Source organism: Centroberyx affinis, unplaced genomic scaffold (genome assembly GCF_046629955.1).
Source record: "Centroberyx affinis isolate AG114_WGS23_722 - 3 ecotype Tasmania unplaced genomic scaffold, CSIRO-AGI_Caff_v1 ptg002308l_1, whole genome shotgun sequence".
Taxonomy (NCBI): Eukaryota; Metazoa; Chordata; class Actinopteri; order Beryciformes; family Berycidae; genus Centroberyx; species Centroberyx affinis.
Genome location: NW_027280580.1, coordinates 7,501 through 25,658, shown reverse-complemented (window position 1 = coordinate 25,658; position 18,158 = coordinate 7,501). Strand labels below are relative to the sequence as shown.

At 42.4% G+C, this 18,158-nt stretch overlaps 1 protein-coding gene across 1 annotated transcript in view; it reads right to left on the bottom strand.

Moving 5' to 3' along the window:
- Positions 1 to 710: 710 nt before the first annotated feature.
- Positions 711 to 18,158, bottom strand: part of LOC139655585 (neuropilin-2-like) — a gene marked incomplete at its 5' end in the record, with an annotated part of 24,204 nt that continues 6,756 nt past the window's right edge. The window contains 5 exons of the mRNA XM_071533025.1: positions 711 to 1,033; positions 2,168 to 2,230; positions 14,296 to 14,328; positions 17,476 to 17,572; positions 17,904 to 18,158. The exon at positions 17,904 to 18,158 is cut by the window's right edge and continues 14 nt beyond it. Of these exons, the coding sequence (XP_071389126.1) occupies positions 711 to 1,033; positions 2,168 to 2,230; positions 14,296 to 14,328; positions 17,476 to 17,572; positions 17,904 to 18,158 (771 nt within the window). The remainder of the gene's footprint in view (positions 1,034 to 2,167; positions 2,231 to 14,295; positions 14,329 to 17,475; positions 17,573 to 17,903) is intronic.

Genomic DNA, 18,158 nt, shown 5'->3' with positions numbered 1-18,158 from the left:
TTCAGGTACAGTCAGGGGGTGGAACTTTTGATTTTCCCATGCCATCTCCATTGGGCCACATTCAAATTCAAGCTGATGAGTTGCCCATTGTGAAAAGTGCCAGTCATTGATACACGTTAACAAAATGTTCATCTTCATTCAAGAATCCCAGTCACCGACATTTCAATAGTACACCCCAGACTGCGCTGTCATTTGTGGTCCAAATGTCCAGATTGTCATGGGTACTGTAGTCCATTTTCTCTCCAGCTTCGTTCCAGTGGCCGGTGGGTTTATATTCTATGGTAGATCTGTCGTTCATTGGATCATTCATTTATTCATTCCTTCATTCATTCACAGGCTTTTAGAATCGAGCAGGCTCTCTCCTGCAGGCGGAGGAGATATGGTGGGTAGGGAGAGATTGGGGTTAAAATGTTCCCCACAATTTAGGCCTCATAGCAGGTAGGGGGAGATCGAGGTCACAAGTTCCCACTGGGCACACAAATAGGTGGGGAAAATTTAGACATCAGAGCAAGGGGGAGTGGCAGGGGGACTAGGTAGGGGACATTGGGGATCGAAGTAACGAATAGTGCTGCTTCTTTTTCTTCTTCCAAACTGAGAACAAAAATCACTTCTGCAGGGGAGCACAAAATAAGTCTTTCCCCACGGTTCTCCAAGGAGGTAGGAAGGCTCGAGGCTCCCTCCCTCAACCCTCACCCTCCTCCTCTTCCTCTTCACGCCTCCGAGCAGCACCTCTGCTGGTTTATCTTGACTTTGTGCTTGATCCCGTCGTACAGCTCAAAGTTGTAGTTCTCCAGCGTCGTGGAGGAGCGCGAGGAGAGCCCGCTGTAGGAGCACGTGCAGTAGAGCAGCAGTCCGGCGCAGACCGCCCCCAGCAGGACGCCGAGCGAGCTCATGACGATGATGGTGAGGAGGATGGGGTCCAGCGTGTACAGCCAGGCGTTGTCCTTCTCCGACACCAGAGTGACGGAGGGGGGGTCCATGTCCGAGGAGGAGGGGGTGGAGGAAGAGGAGGGCCAGCCTGGGAAGACATAGCCTGGGAGGGAAAAAGAGGGAACGTCAGAATAACTCAAAACAGGAGAACCATGCTTAAAAACGTAAAGGATTTGAATTTAACTGTTCATCAGGATCAGTTGTTGGACAATAAATCTAGCAGAGGAAAACTTTTAGAGGAGATATTTCATGCACTGATACATTTGAGAACAGCTAATTTGGTATCGGACACTGGTATCGGACCACAAAACCCCCATTTTTATAAAAAATTAGGAAGCTTGATGAAATTAACTGCAAAGGTGTGCTCTCTAGTGTGTGTATGTGTGTGTATGTGTGTGCATTTAAGTGTGTGAGTCTATTTGGCATCAAGAAGCGATCATTCTAATCCACTTAATGAATGTAGACACATGAACAAGCCAATCTGCAATTAGGTAACGCATTTAGACTGATTTATGAAAGAGTACAAAGACACACACTCAGACGTGCACACACACACACACACACACACACACACACACACACACACACACACACGCAAAAGCAGTAAACAGACAGTAAACAGACTTGTTTTGTGAGGTAAGGAGCAGGAGCACTGTTCTTGTATCTGTCAAGAGGCTGGGAGAAACAAGGGATAGTAACAAATACGTGCGCATACACACACACACACACACACACACACACACACACACACAGGAAGTAAACAGTGATTGTTACAGACAGATGTTTTTCTAGATGCCCAGGAGGAAGCTGTCTGTCTGTCTCGCTTTGTCTGCCACAGAACATGAAAGAGGAGGAGAAGAAACACGCACACACACGAGTGTGCACACACATGCACACACACACACTTTTGCATGCTCTCTCACTCTGTCTCCCTCTTATCCTCTATACACACACACACACACACACACCAGAGATTGTCTATCACTGTTGCCATAGGCTTGTTTCTTGTGGAATCACAACTAAAACGTGGAGAGCCATAGGCATGCCTCTGCTTAAAGGGCAATTTCACTCTTCTTTGGGTGAGACTTGTAAAACACCCAGTATAGCCTCAGGCTGATCATATTCTTTGAAACTGAAGTATAGTATTTCAACTGTGGGTGGAAAGCAGTAGAGAGGAGAGGAGAGAAGAGGAGAGGAGAAGAGAGGAGAGGAGAGGAAAAGGAAACCAAAACCTCACCTCCGTTGATACGGGGTCTGTGGTTGAAAACAGCATCTTTCCCAAAGTCAATAGGTCTGGGGTCTGTAAAACAGACAGAAAGAATAATAATGTTTAATCTCTGCGATCCATTCGAGCCAGAGCTATTATAGAGTCAACATCAAGTGGTGATAACATTGCTCCATCTCTCATGCTGTCAACACACAAGCTTACACTTGTAGATGGAAATCAAACTACCCAAACAGCTCAAAGAGTGAGTGATCTTATATGAACTTTACAAACAGATCTTGCAGGAAATCTACCAAAAAACGTTTTGTTCTGTGCTCAGTCTATCAAGGGAAAAATAACATCCGGTGTTCCTAAACGTTTTATCGAGAGTGCCTGATAGTGATACACCTGCATAAAGCCAGCAAGTTTCATTATGTGATAAGCATCGCCACTCTTTTTTATTTGCTCAGAAATGAAAACAGAGCCGAGAGAGAGATAGAGAGAAATTGCGAGAGAATGAGCAAAGGAGAGAGACAGAGAGAGAAAAGGGGGGGGAGAGACCTCTGAAGAAAAGATACACACAAACTGTTTCATAGAAAAATATTACTTTTATTACCTTCACATTCCCCACAATATATTTTCTTTTTATTCCAAGACCATGAAATTCAACAAGCTAAAATACCACTTTATATCTTTGAGGCAGGCCGAGGTGCAAGGCTTTGCAGGGTTTGGAAGCTCAATTCTGCTTCAATTCAGTTTTATTCAAGGAAATTGATATTACAATTCTCAGATTTTAAAAAATGGAGCAATATCTGGGCACCTGATAATCATTTATTGCTGGGTCAAAGGAACCAAGTGAAAATGTAATAGATATTCAAAAGATAACAGGTGAAAAACTAATTTAACAGATATCAAAAGATACTGGGCCTAATTTCCTAAGCAAGATAAGGTCATTTTTCTATGAAAGACACTGTTAGCATAGGTAATTAATGGCATCTTCCAATTATACATTCTTTATAAAGCCCTTACAAACTTTTTTTTTTTTTAAGATTTATTTTAGGCATTTTATGCTTTATTTGACAGAGATAGTGAGAGAGAGACAGGAAGGTATGAGAGAGAGAGAGGGGAGGACATGCAGCAAATGACCACAGGCAGGATACATGAAACTGCTGATAAATTAAATATGAGAGGCAATTTCCTTGAATTCAAAGAAGTGACTGAATCACATCTTTAATGGTCTAAATTGATCCAAAATTGATTTTCAAACCCAACAAGAGTATAAACACCAGCGCTGGACTCAACTTACTTTCAATTCAACTAATTCAAAAAGAAAAATAATCAGCAGATCTTTTGGTAATTACAAGACATTCATTCTCAATTATTTGATTACTGTGAATTAATTTCATTATATAATTATTTGCTATTTTGTGAAGAGTATGAGCACCATATCTTCCCCAATATTTGTCAATATTTAAATATTTGAAGATTTTATTTGTTTATATTTGTCTACTGTATGAATTGGTTGAATTGTAAGTCAATGAAACCCAGCCCTGCAAAACAGGGAGTCAAAGAGACAATCATAGTCAAGGTCTTTCATTCACAGTGGCAGAAAAAGTGTAAAGTAAATATAACAGTGGTGTGGTTGAGGCCAGGGATGAAATTTTTACCAGTCCATCGCCCCATGGCTAATGTTTTCCAGTCTGGGCGAGTCCAAAGCTATCCTTAAAGCCACAATTTGAATCAGAGCTAATTCATCCCTTGTTGAAACCATATTTCAGAATGATCTGGCTTTGCTGCATCAACCACTTCTATATTAGGAAAAGTACTTTCTGACTAAAGGAGAAAACGCCATTGTCAGGGCAACAAAACTAAGAGCAATATCAACATCATCAATTTATGGGATAAAAGTGACATCATTAAGGACGATTTTCCAAAAACTCCCAAGGTGTGGTTTTACTTCACCCTTAACATCTATGACTTAAGATCACAAACGCTGAGTTTGAGGGGCAAAAATAGTGAAACAAGAAAAGAAAACAAAGGCGTCAAAGAAAGGTGGTCAAAAAAAGGTTCCGGCCTAACAAAACCATTCAAAACCAGACGGACATTTCAAAGCATGCAAGCGTGGAAAACTCCAGCGCAGCCTGCACATTATGAGCATGACTCCAAATGATGCTTTAGTGCTGAGGGTGGTCTTCCACATCCTAATTAATGTGAATAAGACTTTCATATCATTCAATGTGAGAAAAAATTCAGCAGCTACTGTGTAGCCCACAATTAGCTCAAGAACACTGGATAGTGAATAGTCGTATCCATTCAAATTACAAGCCTGGTTTTAGGATTATTTTTATTTTGATGGAAGTCTTGATGAAATGTACTCCTGATGTAAGACTAGGCTTAATCCATGCCTGTGAAAGCATCTAATCTGCCTTCTCCAGCTCTGATTGTGTAAACGTACAATCTCTCACAACAGCGCTAAGACCCTCCAGGCTCTAAGTTCTCCTTTCTCACAGTCAGCTGAAACCACTGTAGGCCTTGACAAAACATTAAATCACGAACAGAGAGATAATAAAAGAAACAGGATAAAAAAAATGCTTGGACACTCTTTGGAAGAGTGCTGAACACTTTCTAATGATCCTGGCTTAAAGCCTTCAGGCAAGAATCCTGAGAAGAATCAGCACGCGGATCCAAGAGGAGATTAAAACTCCCTGTAGCCCCATTTTATCTCTTCTCTCCAATTAGTAAAGAGAAGAATGAAAAGGGGGCTTTTTTATTCAGGCACGGACGCGGACGGCTCTTTGGCACCATACGCCCGTTCCGGTGGGGGCCCGAGGACCCCTTTGAGTGCTTTCACTCGTTAATATTTCTCCACGAAACAGAAGAGGAGGAGAAGGAGGAGGAGGAGGAGGAGGAAAGAGAAAAAAATAGAGAGGGCTAGAGGGCTAGAAATGCTTACCGCAGGGTTTTATAAATGCAATCGGCTCCATTAACTAATTAGAAATATTAAAGGGCTTCAAAGTAATCTGTGATGGAGAAGGGAAAGGGAACTGAGGGAAGGTTGATTTAAAAGCACTGCATGACAAGACGCCAGACCGTTTTCCAAATCTTGCAAAAAAATTTGACAGAGAGAGGGAGAAAGAAAGAGAGATGTTGTACAAAACTGCATGGGCAGCGCAACATAAATATAATCATATATCATTCCTGTATTTGAGTTAAAGACCTACATTGATTAGGGTAAGGCACAGGGCTGCTAGAATGAGTCATATAATCTGTAAATCATACACAAGCTGATTGAAATGGAAGAGAGAAGGGCTAGCAAGGCAGAAAATGGATATGCAAGCACTAAATAACTGAAAATATGTATATGTATTTGTTGACTAAAGCAAAAAAAACAACAGTATTTTATGAGATTGAATGAAATTAAATCATTCAAAATAAGGGATATTTATTTTAATAATTAATAAATTGTATAACTCTCAAACATAAAATGTATGAAAATTATCTGAAAATGAATGAAATGTTACTTATGATTCAAATGATTGATTTTGTCAGCTTAATGGAGTTCTGGATGCAGCGCTAACACACAGAGAGGGTGGTGTTTGTCAGATGGTGTCTGCGTGTGTGTGTGTGTGTGTGTGTGTGTGTGTCTCCATCATGCTGTCTATTCTGCCAAAAGACTTCTTTCATCTGCTTTTGTGTTTGAAACAACCTGCCCTCCTCCTTCCTTCCCTCCCTCCTTCAATCCAGACCCCAACCTGCCTCCCTGTTAGCCTTCCTCTCGGAGAAAAAGAGAAATCTATCTTTAGAAAGAAAAGAGAGCGGAGTTGTTTTTGTTTTTTTTTACTTCTTTCATCTCCCTCCATCTCTGGGTGCATTCTTTGGAGGAATAGGAGGCTAGCTTAATGGGCCCTTCTCCTCTGAGAGAGGTTTTGCTCTCTTCCATTTCTTCCTCTCATTCTCCCTCCTGTGTTTTTTACTGGGAGGATTTGCCATGGAGGGAAAGAATAGAAAAGGAACAAGCGGGTTTTGATAAAGAGGCTGGGGGATTTGAGTGTGAGCAAAATGAAGTAGTCAGGAGCACACAACACAAGATGGTAGCTGGCTGAGGCGTCCAGAAAATGAGTACAGCATTGGTACGACACATTTTCACAGGGCTAAATCTGAGTGGAGAGATTGTTACAGATGGCTTCTTACTCTAATCCCAAGAAAATTTATATCTTTTGTTTTTACATCATCTGAATAAGTGCATTTAACATTCATCTATACATAGTAACCAGTGGATACACATCGATTTGCTTCAGTTGTGCCATTTTGTGTCCCAATCTGAATTAAACTGGGTGTTTTAAAGGAGGGATACACATTTGCTGTTGCAAAATGGCTGCAGGCTGGAGGTTTGACATCAGGTGAAAGTCAAGAATAGTAATGTCTTCTGTGTTAAGATCATCTCAGTAAGTACAATCAACATACTCGGTACCTTAAAATAATAGTCAATAGGTATGAAAATTATACATTGTATAGCTAATACACAATGTAATTACATGTAATCGTAATGTGCAATTAAAAGCAACAGGTGGTATTTGGTTAATATACAGTATAAATGATTCAACATCTTTATCTCTTAGTGAGCAATTAAATTAACAACTGAGATTCACAGTAAATGTCTTATCACAAAAAATTATCACAAATCATCGCAATGATCATGAAATGATTATTAAGAAACAGGGAAAAAAATGCAAGAATAAAATGTAAAGGTAGGTACAGTTGAACAGATAATAAAAAACAGCAAGTGTGTGAGAGTGTCACAGTAGCACTGCACTAGAATCAGTCTTACTTTTCAGTAATGAAATGAATGAAAAGATCGAGGAAACCTGGCCAGTGATCCTGGATCAGTGCTTCTCTAAGAGGCTTCATAAATAGCAAGCCCTTTGCCACAGTATACACATTGGTCTCACCTGTTGAATATAAACAAAACTGACATTTCTGGAGCCAAATGGATCAAGTTTCAGTGGGTACCGGGCGTGTATGCAAAAATTATGCATTTTAATCTAAGATAATACACTTGGTGTACTCGATTTCACACAAAATTAAGATTTGAACCCATATGGCACAGACAGCAATGAAAAAATCAGAAAAAAACAGATCTCTTCATCTGTAAATGCAGCTTCACATACTTGATACATATGACTGTGGTTTTCTGTGCTGTTTCATTCTCCAAGTGTAATGTATACAGGACATAGACATGGTATTTAGTTTAGACATTAAACAGACACAAGCATCGAGTTATCCAAGACATTCAGGCAAAAACAGTATAGAGGAGAGTCCACTGATCCTCTCGTTTGACACAGAGACACTACCTCTTTCTTGACATCAAGAGGTAGTAGTTTTAAAGCACATTAAAAAAAAAGAGAGAGAGGCATATCAAGGATTTGTTTGTCTGCGTATGTGAAAAATGCACTCACAGCAATACTTGAGACCCCATTACGAGCCAGTGAAGAGTCTTAATGTGGGGTTGCATATCTGTGTGTGTGCGTGTGTGTGTTTGGGCCTGTTGTTGTGGGGTTTTTTTGCCTGTGTGTGTGTGTGTGTGTGTGTGTGTGTGTGTGTGTAGGATGAGATCTAAGCTGTCTCATCCCATCTTCCTCCTGTGTAAACCAGCCAGAGAACAGCACAACACTGATTCCTTGTTCACAGACCAAAGGAGCAGCACACGGTGAATGTGTAGCTGTCTATCTGTCACGGCTGGATAGGCTTCACTAATTCTCCCCATCTCCACCCCTCTCTTTCTCTCTCTCCTCCGCCTTTCTCCGTCTATCCCTCTCAGTCTCTCAAACGCGAGTGGACAAACATACAAACGCGCAAACACACATACCGTGTTTCCTTCAGTCCCACAGAGATAGCCCTTCTCTTCATGTCACACACGTACAAACACACACAGAATTGCTCTCTCTCTCTTTCCCACTCTCTCTTTTCTCTCTCTCTCCTTTTCCTGCCTGTAAATCCCTTCTCTCTCAGACAGTGTATTTGGAGGCAGACGGTGTCCAAGCCGCAGATCAGAGCAGCGCAGACAGGCATATCCTGCTCTGACATTTATAGAGGAGGGAGATATGCCGTCACCACACAGGTGTCTGTTCAGAATCTGTTCACCTCAATGGGTGTCTGACTGGCCGCATGTACGTCTTATCCACAGTCAGTCAGCCAGACGGTCAGTTTGCTGGTCTGCCTGTGATTTACTTATAATTCTGTCCATTATCCGTCTCATTTACAGTCTCGGGTGTAGAATGAAGCCATCTCCACCAGCGACCCATTTGGGACCCAGTCCGTTCCCGTAAATTCCCTACACTTAGGAATATCAATAAAGTTGCATTGTAATGTTGTTCATGAGGCTTCACGTCAGCCATCGACAACTGTAGTTCTTTCATCTACTCCTCTCAATCAGGGATATCGGTAAAGTTGCTGTCTAATGTAGTTTGTTAAGCCCCTCGTTAACTGTGGGAGTTGTAGTTCTCTCATCTTTCGGCCAGTTACACCCAGTGAGGGAGATCGATAGAGTTGCTTCCTGATCAGTTCATTAGATCGATCATCAGCAACGGGAACTGCAGTATCTCGGCCCAACTGTAAATTCTCAACAGTGAAGAAGAGCAATAAAGTTGAATTGTTGCTCATTCATTTCAGGGAATTGTAGTTTTCACACCACTTTCTCTGAACAAAGCATTCCAATGTAAGTTGTATCTTTCCCATGTAGTCCAGTTCATTTTCAACACTGGGAATCGTAGCTGTCGTCTTTCTCCAGTCTGATGGTGAGCATGGGTTCGAGACCCGGCCCTACCGGCCCACTACCTGGGTACAGGTGGTTCTGGTCGGGGTAGTGCATCAGATTCTGGCTCAGGTTTTGGTTCTGGTAGTAGTTTTGGTGACCCTGCTGATTTGGATGTTGGCTGTTCTGGTATACCACTGAATGATGATGGCTACTTGTGGTCTTCTTGGTCGCCAAGTAGTACCGATGGCAGCAAAGTATCACCACCAGAGTTATGGTGGCCAGCAGCAAGAGGGCGCCACCTCCCACCAACACATAGTACCAGTAGGCAGGGATGGGCTGCACTGCCACTGTGTCTACTGTGGGCTCCATCCCAGACATGGCACCCCCTGGAGGGCAGGAGGACACATTACAGGTTGGCTCGGTGGAAGAGGGAGGCAGGCATGCAGACCGCATTGTAGAGATACAGTTAATCGCCTAAGTATTGGGACAGTGAGCTGTGAAGTTAGTTTGTTTTGCTGGTATTCATCTACAAGATAATATGCAATATGAGTCGTCAGAAGAACAGATTGTGAGCTTATTTATGGATCTTAATTGGCCTCTGAAGGTAAGCCACGTTTACAAAATGAAAATGGCGACCAAGACCAAATTTAGCTCACTGTCTCAATAATTAAACAATCAACTGTATATTCTGCATGTTACTTGAGCTAATAATGTCTCAAAAGTGACATTTTTCAATGGTGGATATATATATATTTTTGACTGTGTTGCTTTTAGACATTGTAGTATTCTTTGCTGATGCAGACGGCACAGGCATTAGCTGCACATTGACACGCAGAGGCTCATGCCATGCGTCAGGATTTGATCGGTCGATGCAAAGCCTTGATTATGAAGTGGTAGGCTGATTTGGATAGGGGACGGGGAGTGTTAAGTGGTTGTATTTTGGTAGGAGGCAACTGCTTTTATCATGGCAAGATCAGACCGAAGGGAGCGGGGGGGAGAGAGCGACAGATGGAGAGCTAAAAGAGACGAAATGAAGAGAGAAGTTACAGGGATAGAGAGGAGATGAGAGAGGAGGGAGATGAGAGAAAGAGAAGGCACTATATTAGAAGAAAGTATAGAGTGAAGTAGAGAGGGGTGGTAGAGACTGGGAGGGGCGAGGGGAAGAAGGAGAGAGAGAGCGGAGGGGAGAGAGAGAGAGAGAGAGAAAGCTAATCCAGCCATGATATCTTTAATCCTGCATTAAAGGGTTTGTCTGAAACTTCAATACTCTGTCAACTCACTGTGAAAGAAACCTGCTGAGTGAGAGGTTGTGGAAGAGAGACACTGAGGGAAAGAAAGAAAGTAAGAAAGAAAGAAAGACAGAAAGAAAGAATGAAAGAAAGAAAGCGAGAGCAAGCAAGAAAGAGTGCTATATGAGGCAGAAAGATTGAGGGATACAGAGAAAGACACTGAGAGAAATAAGAGGGAGTTGGAGAAGAGGAGAAAGGTTAGAAGAGAGAAATAATGAGACATATTAGAGGACACAGCAAGGAGAGAGGTGCAGTGAGAGACAGAACCTCAAGGAAGCGAGCGAGCTTTTTTTTTTATGTTCAGACGTACTCTTTAAGGGTTTAAACTGGGCTTTGATTGTAAAGCTTTGCTCTAAGCAGCCAGTACAGACAGCCTTCCCACCAGTGGATTAAGCCACATATGATGATTTCCAGGAATGCAAAAATTGACCCCTACTTCGCTTTTTAGATCTGAGTGAGAAAAAGAGAAAGTTCCACAAGTGCACTATTTCTAAAGTTCTAAAGAAAGCTCAAAAGTGCGGCTTTTAAGGGTAATAGGGATAGGTAACTGGTAAGTTTTCCTAATTAGCACAACTATCTTTCTCAGTGCAGGTCTCTCTCTTGATAGAAGAGATTTGATATCTGTGAGATTAGCTCTGATCAACAAAAGGCTGAATAAGATACCTTTAAGGCAAGTTTAACTTTTTAACTAAGAGTGGAGTTCTAAAGCTGAATTCTCTGGGTGGTCAAATTGAGGCTGCGGTTTGTGTGTCTGTTTTCCGTGTGTGTGTGTGTGCATGCATGCACGGTCGGTCGCTCTGCCAGCCTTCTCTTGCCACAAGCCAAACGCCTCCTTGGTTGCCATGGATACCAGACCCAACAGTGTGCCACGGCGGTTCATGTCATTCCACAGTGAAGCTGCTGCCCTTGATTGCTAACTTGGGATCGGCTTAATCCAGCCCCAATCCTAACATTCAAGCGAAACTTTGACATTTTAAATGCTATTTTCAAAATGTCAGTGGGATCATTTCCTTTCATTTCATTTTTTTTTTAACTTTTTTTTTTCTTACCACACCAGTCACATTATGGTGGGAGAAGGTTAGGTACTGAAGTTCACCTTTCAGTTCAATTCAAATTCTATTCCATTTCACTTCCAATTCATTTTCAGTTCATTTCTTAATCACTTCAAATCCAGTTTCAAATTCCTTCCCTTTGACTGAAACTGCAGTTTATCTCCCAATGATGAAGTGCTAATCAGTTTTAAAATTTTCAAGAAACCCTACTGTTGAGAATAAATTGTTCACAACCACAATTGTCTCATACCCCCCCCCCCCCCACACACACACACACACAGCTCATTCTCACTCCTCCATATCAACACAATTGAGGCTGCCATCCAAAGACGCCCATACAAATTAAATAACAATGGAGTCGTGTTAATAATGTTATGCTGTAACCTGGACCCTGCTACAACTTAACAAGGGCCATGGAAAGAAATGCTAAACCACATCCACCCATCCGGAGGGAAATCCTTTGCTACTTAGCTCACTTTTCAGCCCAGGTCCCAAAGGAGAAATGTAATCCTTCTTCCTGGGACACAGGCTCATGAAAACATAAGTGCTGACACTCTTGTCACGCTGGGAGCCATCGGCTGTGACCACTTTAGGATCCTCAGCCATAGTTTTAGAAACCGGCAAGCATGAGGTCAAACGCTTGACGTGGATTAGAGGTAGGAGTCATGTGGCTCTTGAGTTTTTTGAGTTTGGCTCTTGACTTCGCTATTTTTGGGACTGGTATTTACATTTTATTGAATTGCATGCGGTGAACCAAACCAAGCACTCCTCAAGTATCTGACAGTATTCAAAGAATGTTTTTGATCTGAACTTGATGTGAACTTGGCATGCTGCTTGATTTGAACTTCATACCATTCTTGGTTGAACTCTTTTGAGCTTAACTCAAAAACAAACACACACACACACACACACACACACAAGAATGTGCATTCACATCACACACACACACCCACACACACACACACACACACACACACACACACACACACACACAGGAGAGAGACTAAATTAAGTACACCTTTAAGTTCCTCTTCCTCCCACTTCCTCCAAAGTACCACGGGTTTACTGATATATACCACATATATGAAATATTATCAGCTCTAGTTCATTACAAGAAAACTAACAAAATACAGCTTCCTTGCACTTCCACAAAGAACAAGATCGAAGTAATGTTGAAGTAATTCCACAAATATGGAGCATCTACAAACAAATACGTCTGTCTATATGTCTGGATATACTACTCAAACTCAAACTCGTGGTCAAACCTGTTTTTCAATCTGCAGCCCAAATGTGAGTAAATTCAATCTCATCCTCAGGCTCAGGCTCTATTCTTATTTTGTGGAGCCCCAAACAAAAGAAGGCCTGCAGCCAGATTTTGTGTCCCAACCCAGACTTTGAAAACCAAAGATCTAGTAGCATAATCTGTCTAAGCCCTTCCTATCTGCTTTCAGTCTGGCCTGTTTGAGGATCAAGGAGGAAAAAAAAGGAAAGAGAGAAAAGAGAAGTTGGATGGCGATCAGCTCTGCATTTCATTCAGGTGGGATCAGCAGCTCACTGGGCAGAGGAATGGAGTGAGGAAGCGAGGAGAATGAGGGAGAAGTGAGGAGAGATGGGGAAAGAAGTGAAGGTGGAGGGATGTAAAGGAGAGTTCAGAGGAGAAAGAGGGAGGAGGAGAGGAGAGGAGGAAACGAGGGGAAGACAGAACAGAGAAGAGGAAAACAATAGTCAAGAAGGAGGTCCAGAAGGAGAGAGGGACAGAGAGGGAGGAGTGACAGAGAAGAGAGGATTGGAGGGAGGAACAAGAAAAAGTAAAGGGAGGGAGAAAAGAGAGAAAAGAGTCTCCTTGTATGGTGCTGAACGCAGAGAGAGAGAGAGAGAGAGAACTTAAAGGGTGACAACAAATGTGGACGAAGGAATGAAGAAGGAGCGCGGCTGCTGCTGCTTTCTGCTATCAGAAAGGCGAGGGATGGGTTGATGGAAGGAGCGAGGCTTGGAAAGAGGAAAGGAGGTTCTGCTCTATACTTTTAATTTCAGGGATGAAGAGATTAAAAGAACAGATGGAGACGGCTTCTCATTGTCTGGGCAATTACATTTCCGCCACGACAGTCTTCGCTCCAAGTTGCACTCGGTTGTTTACCATACAGACCAATAAAAAAGTGAACATGGCTTCAATTATTCATGGTGTGTCTGTGCATGCCGTAGGCACACAATCATAACTGTGACACCCACAGTGGACAAAACACTGTTTCGCGTATATGTAGCCTTTAATGCACATACCAAAGATATATCACGCATGGTACACACCCTACTGTACGTACTGAAGATACTGTGACTATAGACACACAGGATTTCCGTGTAAGGGACACACCGGTTCTGCACACCACGGTAATTTGTTAAACACAAAAACTGGAAATCACACTGGCCTTCATGCTGTGCAAAAACCCCAGGGTATTGTTGTTGTTGTTGTTCTGTCATAATTGGGCTTTATTGTTGCTGCTGCTATTAATGTAAACAAGACCAGGCTACATAACCAGGAGTCTCAGCCCAGCATGCAGGGAGTCATGCTGGAGCAATGCATTGGATGCTTTCTGAATTTTGACGCCGTCGAGTTGCAATGTTGTCACTGTCATTTTCCTCTATACAGATAAATTCCATATATCAGAATCTTATAAAAAGTCATATACCCCAATAAAGTCCTACACACCTAATTTAGGTACTGTTTTATTATAAGAAATGTATTGCTATGTAGGTATTTTTCATGATACAAAATGGACTAGACTTACTGATTCAGATTTGTTTAGGATACTATCCAATAGTTTAAGGGTATCAATCTCTCTGTTTGGAACCTCATCCTCTCTCTCTCTCTCTCTGTCTCTCTCTCTCTCTCTCTCTTTGAATGAGGATATTTTCTGTACCACTACATGTATGGGATTGTGTGATACTCTACATAATGTACTGACAAGGTTACTGGGGGCCAGTGCAGTGCTGCAAGCTGAGCTTAGCAACAAGCAGGAAGCACAGACATTTGGCACAGGAAGTAGAACGAGAAAAGGAAGTCCAACTTACCGGTCATGTCAGGAGGGAAGGCAGGGAAGGGCTCTGGAAAAGAGAGGGGGAAAAAGAAATGTTATTCTAGATGGTAAGTAATTTTGATCAACAAATGCGAAAATGTCATGACCAATAACCAGTGGCTTGTTGCGTTGGTAGAAACTGTAATTGTCGGGGTGCTTTTCAAGGCATAAGGCACTCTAGTGGTTCGGCAGTGATAGAGCAACTGTAATATAAATCTCATTTGGTGATAAAAGTTTAGATGACTCACAGACGGTGTGAGTTCACAAATTCAATCTCCTATTCACTGGAGCAGCTCCAGGACACGCATTGAATTACATCGCAAATTACAGTCCAAGTTCTCTGCTGTTTGGCTTCTTTATGCGCAAAATCCTGATTAATAAAGTAATATTATGCTATTTCGAAGATTACTTTTATCGAAAGTGCTCTAAAGTACCATGGGTGCTTACATTATTATTTATGCGTGACACTAGTGGGAATCGAACTGCTAACCCTGGTGTTACTCCCTAAACAATGAGTTTCAAAGGGATAAAATATTAGAGCAGTTAATTTGTATTCCCCTTTATCCCCTGAGGTGAGATGTAGCCCAGTGTCCCACCTATTGATTAGACAGTCGTATTTATTGCATTCTAAAATAAGTGTTTTATCATATGATAAAATTCCAAATACATGATGTTATAGATTTGCTAAAACCGAGTGTGTTTTAGCATATTTTGATTAAATTGGCATGGTGCAACGAAAGCATACAATTATCATGATTTTTAAAAGAAACATATTTCTGCTAAATTGCAAAAATGCAGTATGCTGCACTTTTTACTTTGGCACTTGTTAGGTCTTTCTGAGAAAATCAATAAAGATTTGTAGAGTTTCGAGATGGCAGGGGAATCTAAGGCCCATAAATCTTCCTGGATGACAGTTATTGTCACAAAATGGAGAGAAAATAAAGAGGGTAAGACAAAAGAGTGAGCTAACAGGGCAGGAAGAGAGGAAGTGTGTTCTCCCTGAGAGCTCTCTCTCTCTCTCTCTCATTTCTCTCTTGCTCTCACATTCTTCTTTTTCGCTTGGTCATTCTCCCTCACTTCTCGCTCTCTCTTTCCCCTCTTTCTCTCCTGTTGCCTTTCTATCTCTCTTTCTCTCTTCTAATGTTAAAGTGAGACACAAAGTGTTGTGTTAATGGCAGCAGACACGCTGTAGGGGAAGGACGGAGGAAAGAAGGGATGGAGGGGAGATGGGGGTGAAAAGAGTAAGAGATGGATGAAGAGAAGAGAAATGGAGGAATGGGAGGGAGGCGTGGAGGTAAGGGAAGGGGTTGTGAGAGTAAGGACTGAGGTTCACTGCTGTTTATTACTTGCCGGAGGATGTGACATATATTCTGAAAGAGGGAGGAAGGGAGAAAAAGAATGAAAAACTAAATGAAAGAGGGAGAGCAAGTGAGAATGACGGTGCAAGAAAGAGAAAAAAGATGTGACAGTGAAAGAAGAGGGAGGAGAGGACAAGATATGAAAGGCAAGAACGAGACAGGGAATGAGGCAGAACAGAGACGGAAAACGACAAAGGGAACAGTATAGCAGAGGGAATTGATTGGGCCAATTAGTGTAATTTTGAAAATGCTGGTGTGCAGTGGTGAGATGCATCATTTCCCCAAGTTTCATCACAATCCGATCGGCAGCGTCTGAGATATCTTGGATGATGGATAGATGAACAAATAAACAATGTAGCACCCCTTTTCGGCCAATCCGTTTTTTTGTGACATGCATGATGCCTCCAAGTTTCATTAAAATATTCAATCAGCCATGTTTCAGATATCACCCATGGTGGACAGACGGACGACCGAACAAAAAAGAGAACAGGGACCGCTCTATGGTCTCCCGCATGATTTCATAGTGGGGGACAAAAAGTTAAATGGGGAGAAGTTGGACAGAGACGAGAAACTAGCCAGCCAGACAGTCAGACGGCAGAGAAACAGTGGGATCATTCAAAATGGGTGGAATGAGACAATTAAGCAGCTTGCAATGTGGGGAGCAGGGGAGCCGGTTTGGCAGAGTGTGTGTGTGTTTGTGTCTGTGTGTGTGCGTGTGGTCGAATGTGTATTAATGTATTAAAACTGTGACTGCTTTTGTGTGCGATTAAGTGCGAGTGTGTGTCTGTGTGTGTGTGTGTGTGTGTGTGTGTGTGTGTGTGTATGCGCATCAGGCTAACTAACTAATGCTGTCCTGCTGTGCTGAGTGAAGCATTGCTCCGCTACATTAAATGATAAGAATATTCCCATTACTTCACATGATAGAGAGAAGAGAACAAACAGTGTGTGTATGTGTGTGTGTGTGTGTGTGTATGTGTGTGTGCGTGGGTGGGAATGATGTTTGTCAAAGTCATGAGAGTCAAACGAGGAAATGAGAAGGATTTAAAACTTTATTCCATGTCTAGTCTGTCTATTTCAAGTAAGCCTGCACTTTTCTACTGTAACTAACAAAGCATCCATAACAGCTACAACTGGGAAGCCAGCGCAGTGAGAAGCACACATATCCACGCCATTAAAGACGTGTCTGAAATAATAACAGTGATTAGTAGTAGTGTGGTGGGTAAGCTTGTGTGTGAGAGAGAGAGAGAGAGAGAGAGAGAGAGAGAGAGAGAGAGAGAGAGAGAGAGAGAGAGAGAGAGTCCGTCTAGCATTATAATAGCAAACTAACTACATGTTGCTCTCTCCGGTATTTATTTCATCGCACACAAACACACACGTTTTGTTTAGTAATATTAGGTTAGGCTTTGCTTATGAATCAGACATAAGGGTGAGAGAGAGAGAGAGAGAGAGAGAGAGAAAGAGAGAGAGAGGATGGGGTGGGGTGATATAGGAAAAGACTGAGGGAGATAGAGAGGGAGATATAATGAAAGATAGATTAGAATCCATGCCCAAAGGCCGTTTGTGGCCTACTTTCTTTTTTTTTTTTGTGAACGAGAAACGTTATGAGTTTTTTTTTTTCCTGTCTCTCTCTCTCTTCTCCGGTCTCTAGTGAGAACATAGCTTAGAGGGTCTGGCGGGAAGGACGGAGAGAGAGAGGAAGACAGGGTGGAGAAGAGAGAGAGAGAGAGAGAGAGAGAGAGAGAGAGAGAGAGAGAGAGACATAGATAGATAGATAGATAGATAGATAGATATTTGATTCAATGGAGTATGAGACTTACGTGTACACTGCTCCAGTTCGATGCTGTTGCTCATGTGGATGTTGTCTATTCTGATGTGGCCTCTGGTCCCGTGTTCAAAAAACCCCTCAAACACCACCTGGATGAGAGAGAGAGAGAGAGAGAGAGAGAGAGGGCAATTCAAACCACAGCTTCTTTCTTTGGTTTATGGACAGTGATGTAGTGGTAAATAAAAAGGTGGGTAAATTATATTTGCAGAAAAACATTCATTTATGCTTTTTACTCCTTAAAATGCCCTATCCTCATATAATAGACATCAGTTTTAACTGCTTACTACAACAGATACAATGAATTTTGGTCATAAAGATTTATGTGTGCCGAAAAAGATGGGTAGACTCTATTCTGCAAATAAAAAGGTGTGTAAACAGAATTAGCTGTTTTCTTGCAGTGCCTTGCTCAACTAAACTTACCTGATACTCCTTGGGGCTTTGGGGCAGGATGGTGCGCCCCTCCCTCCAGTGGGGTCCCTGGTCTCCTCTGAGGGCCCACAGCAGCGTCTCCTCCTGGTCGCTGTCCCTCAGCAGCACCCTCAGGCTCCCCTGCGCCTCCCCCTGGAGCTGGTAGTAGAAGAGGAGGCAGAGCGGGCCCCGTTCCGGCCCCACCTCGGGGCTCAGCAGGCGGGCTCGCTGCCGCTGGGTGTGGGCGCCTGCATCCAGGTGGAGGTA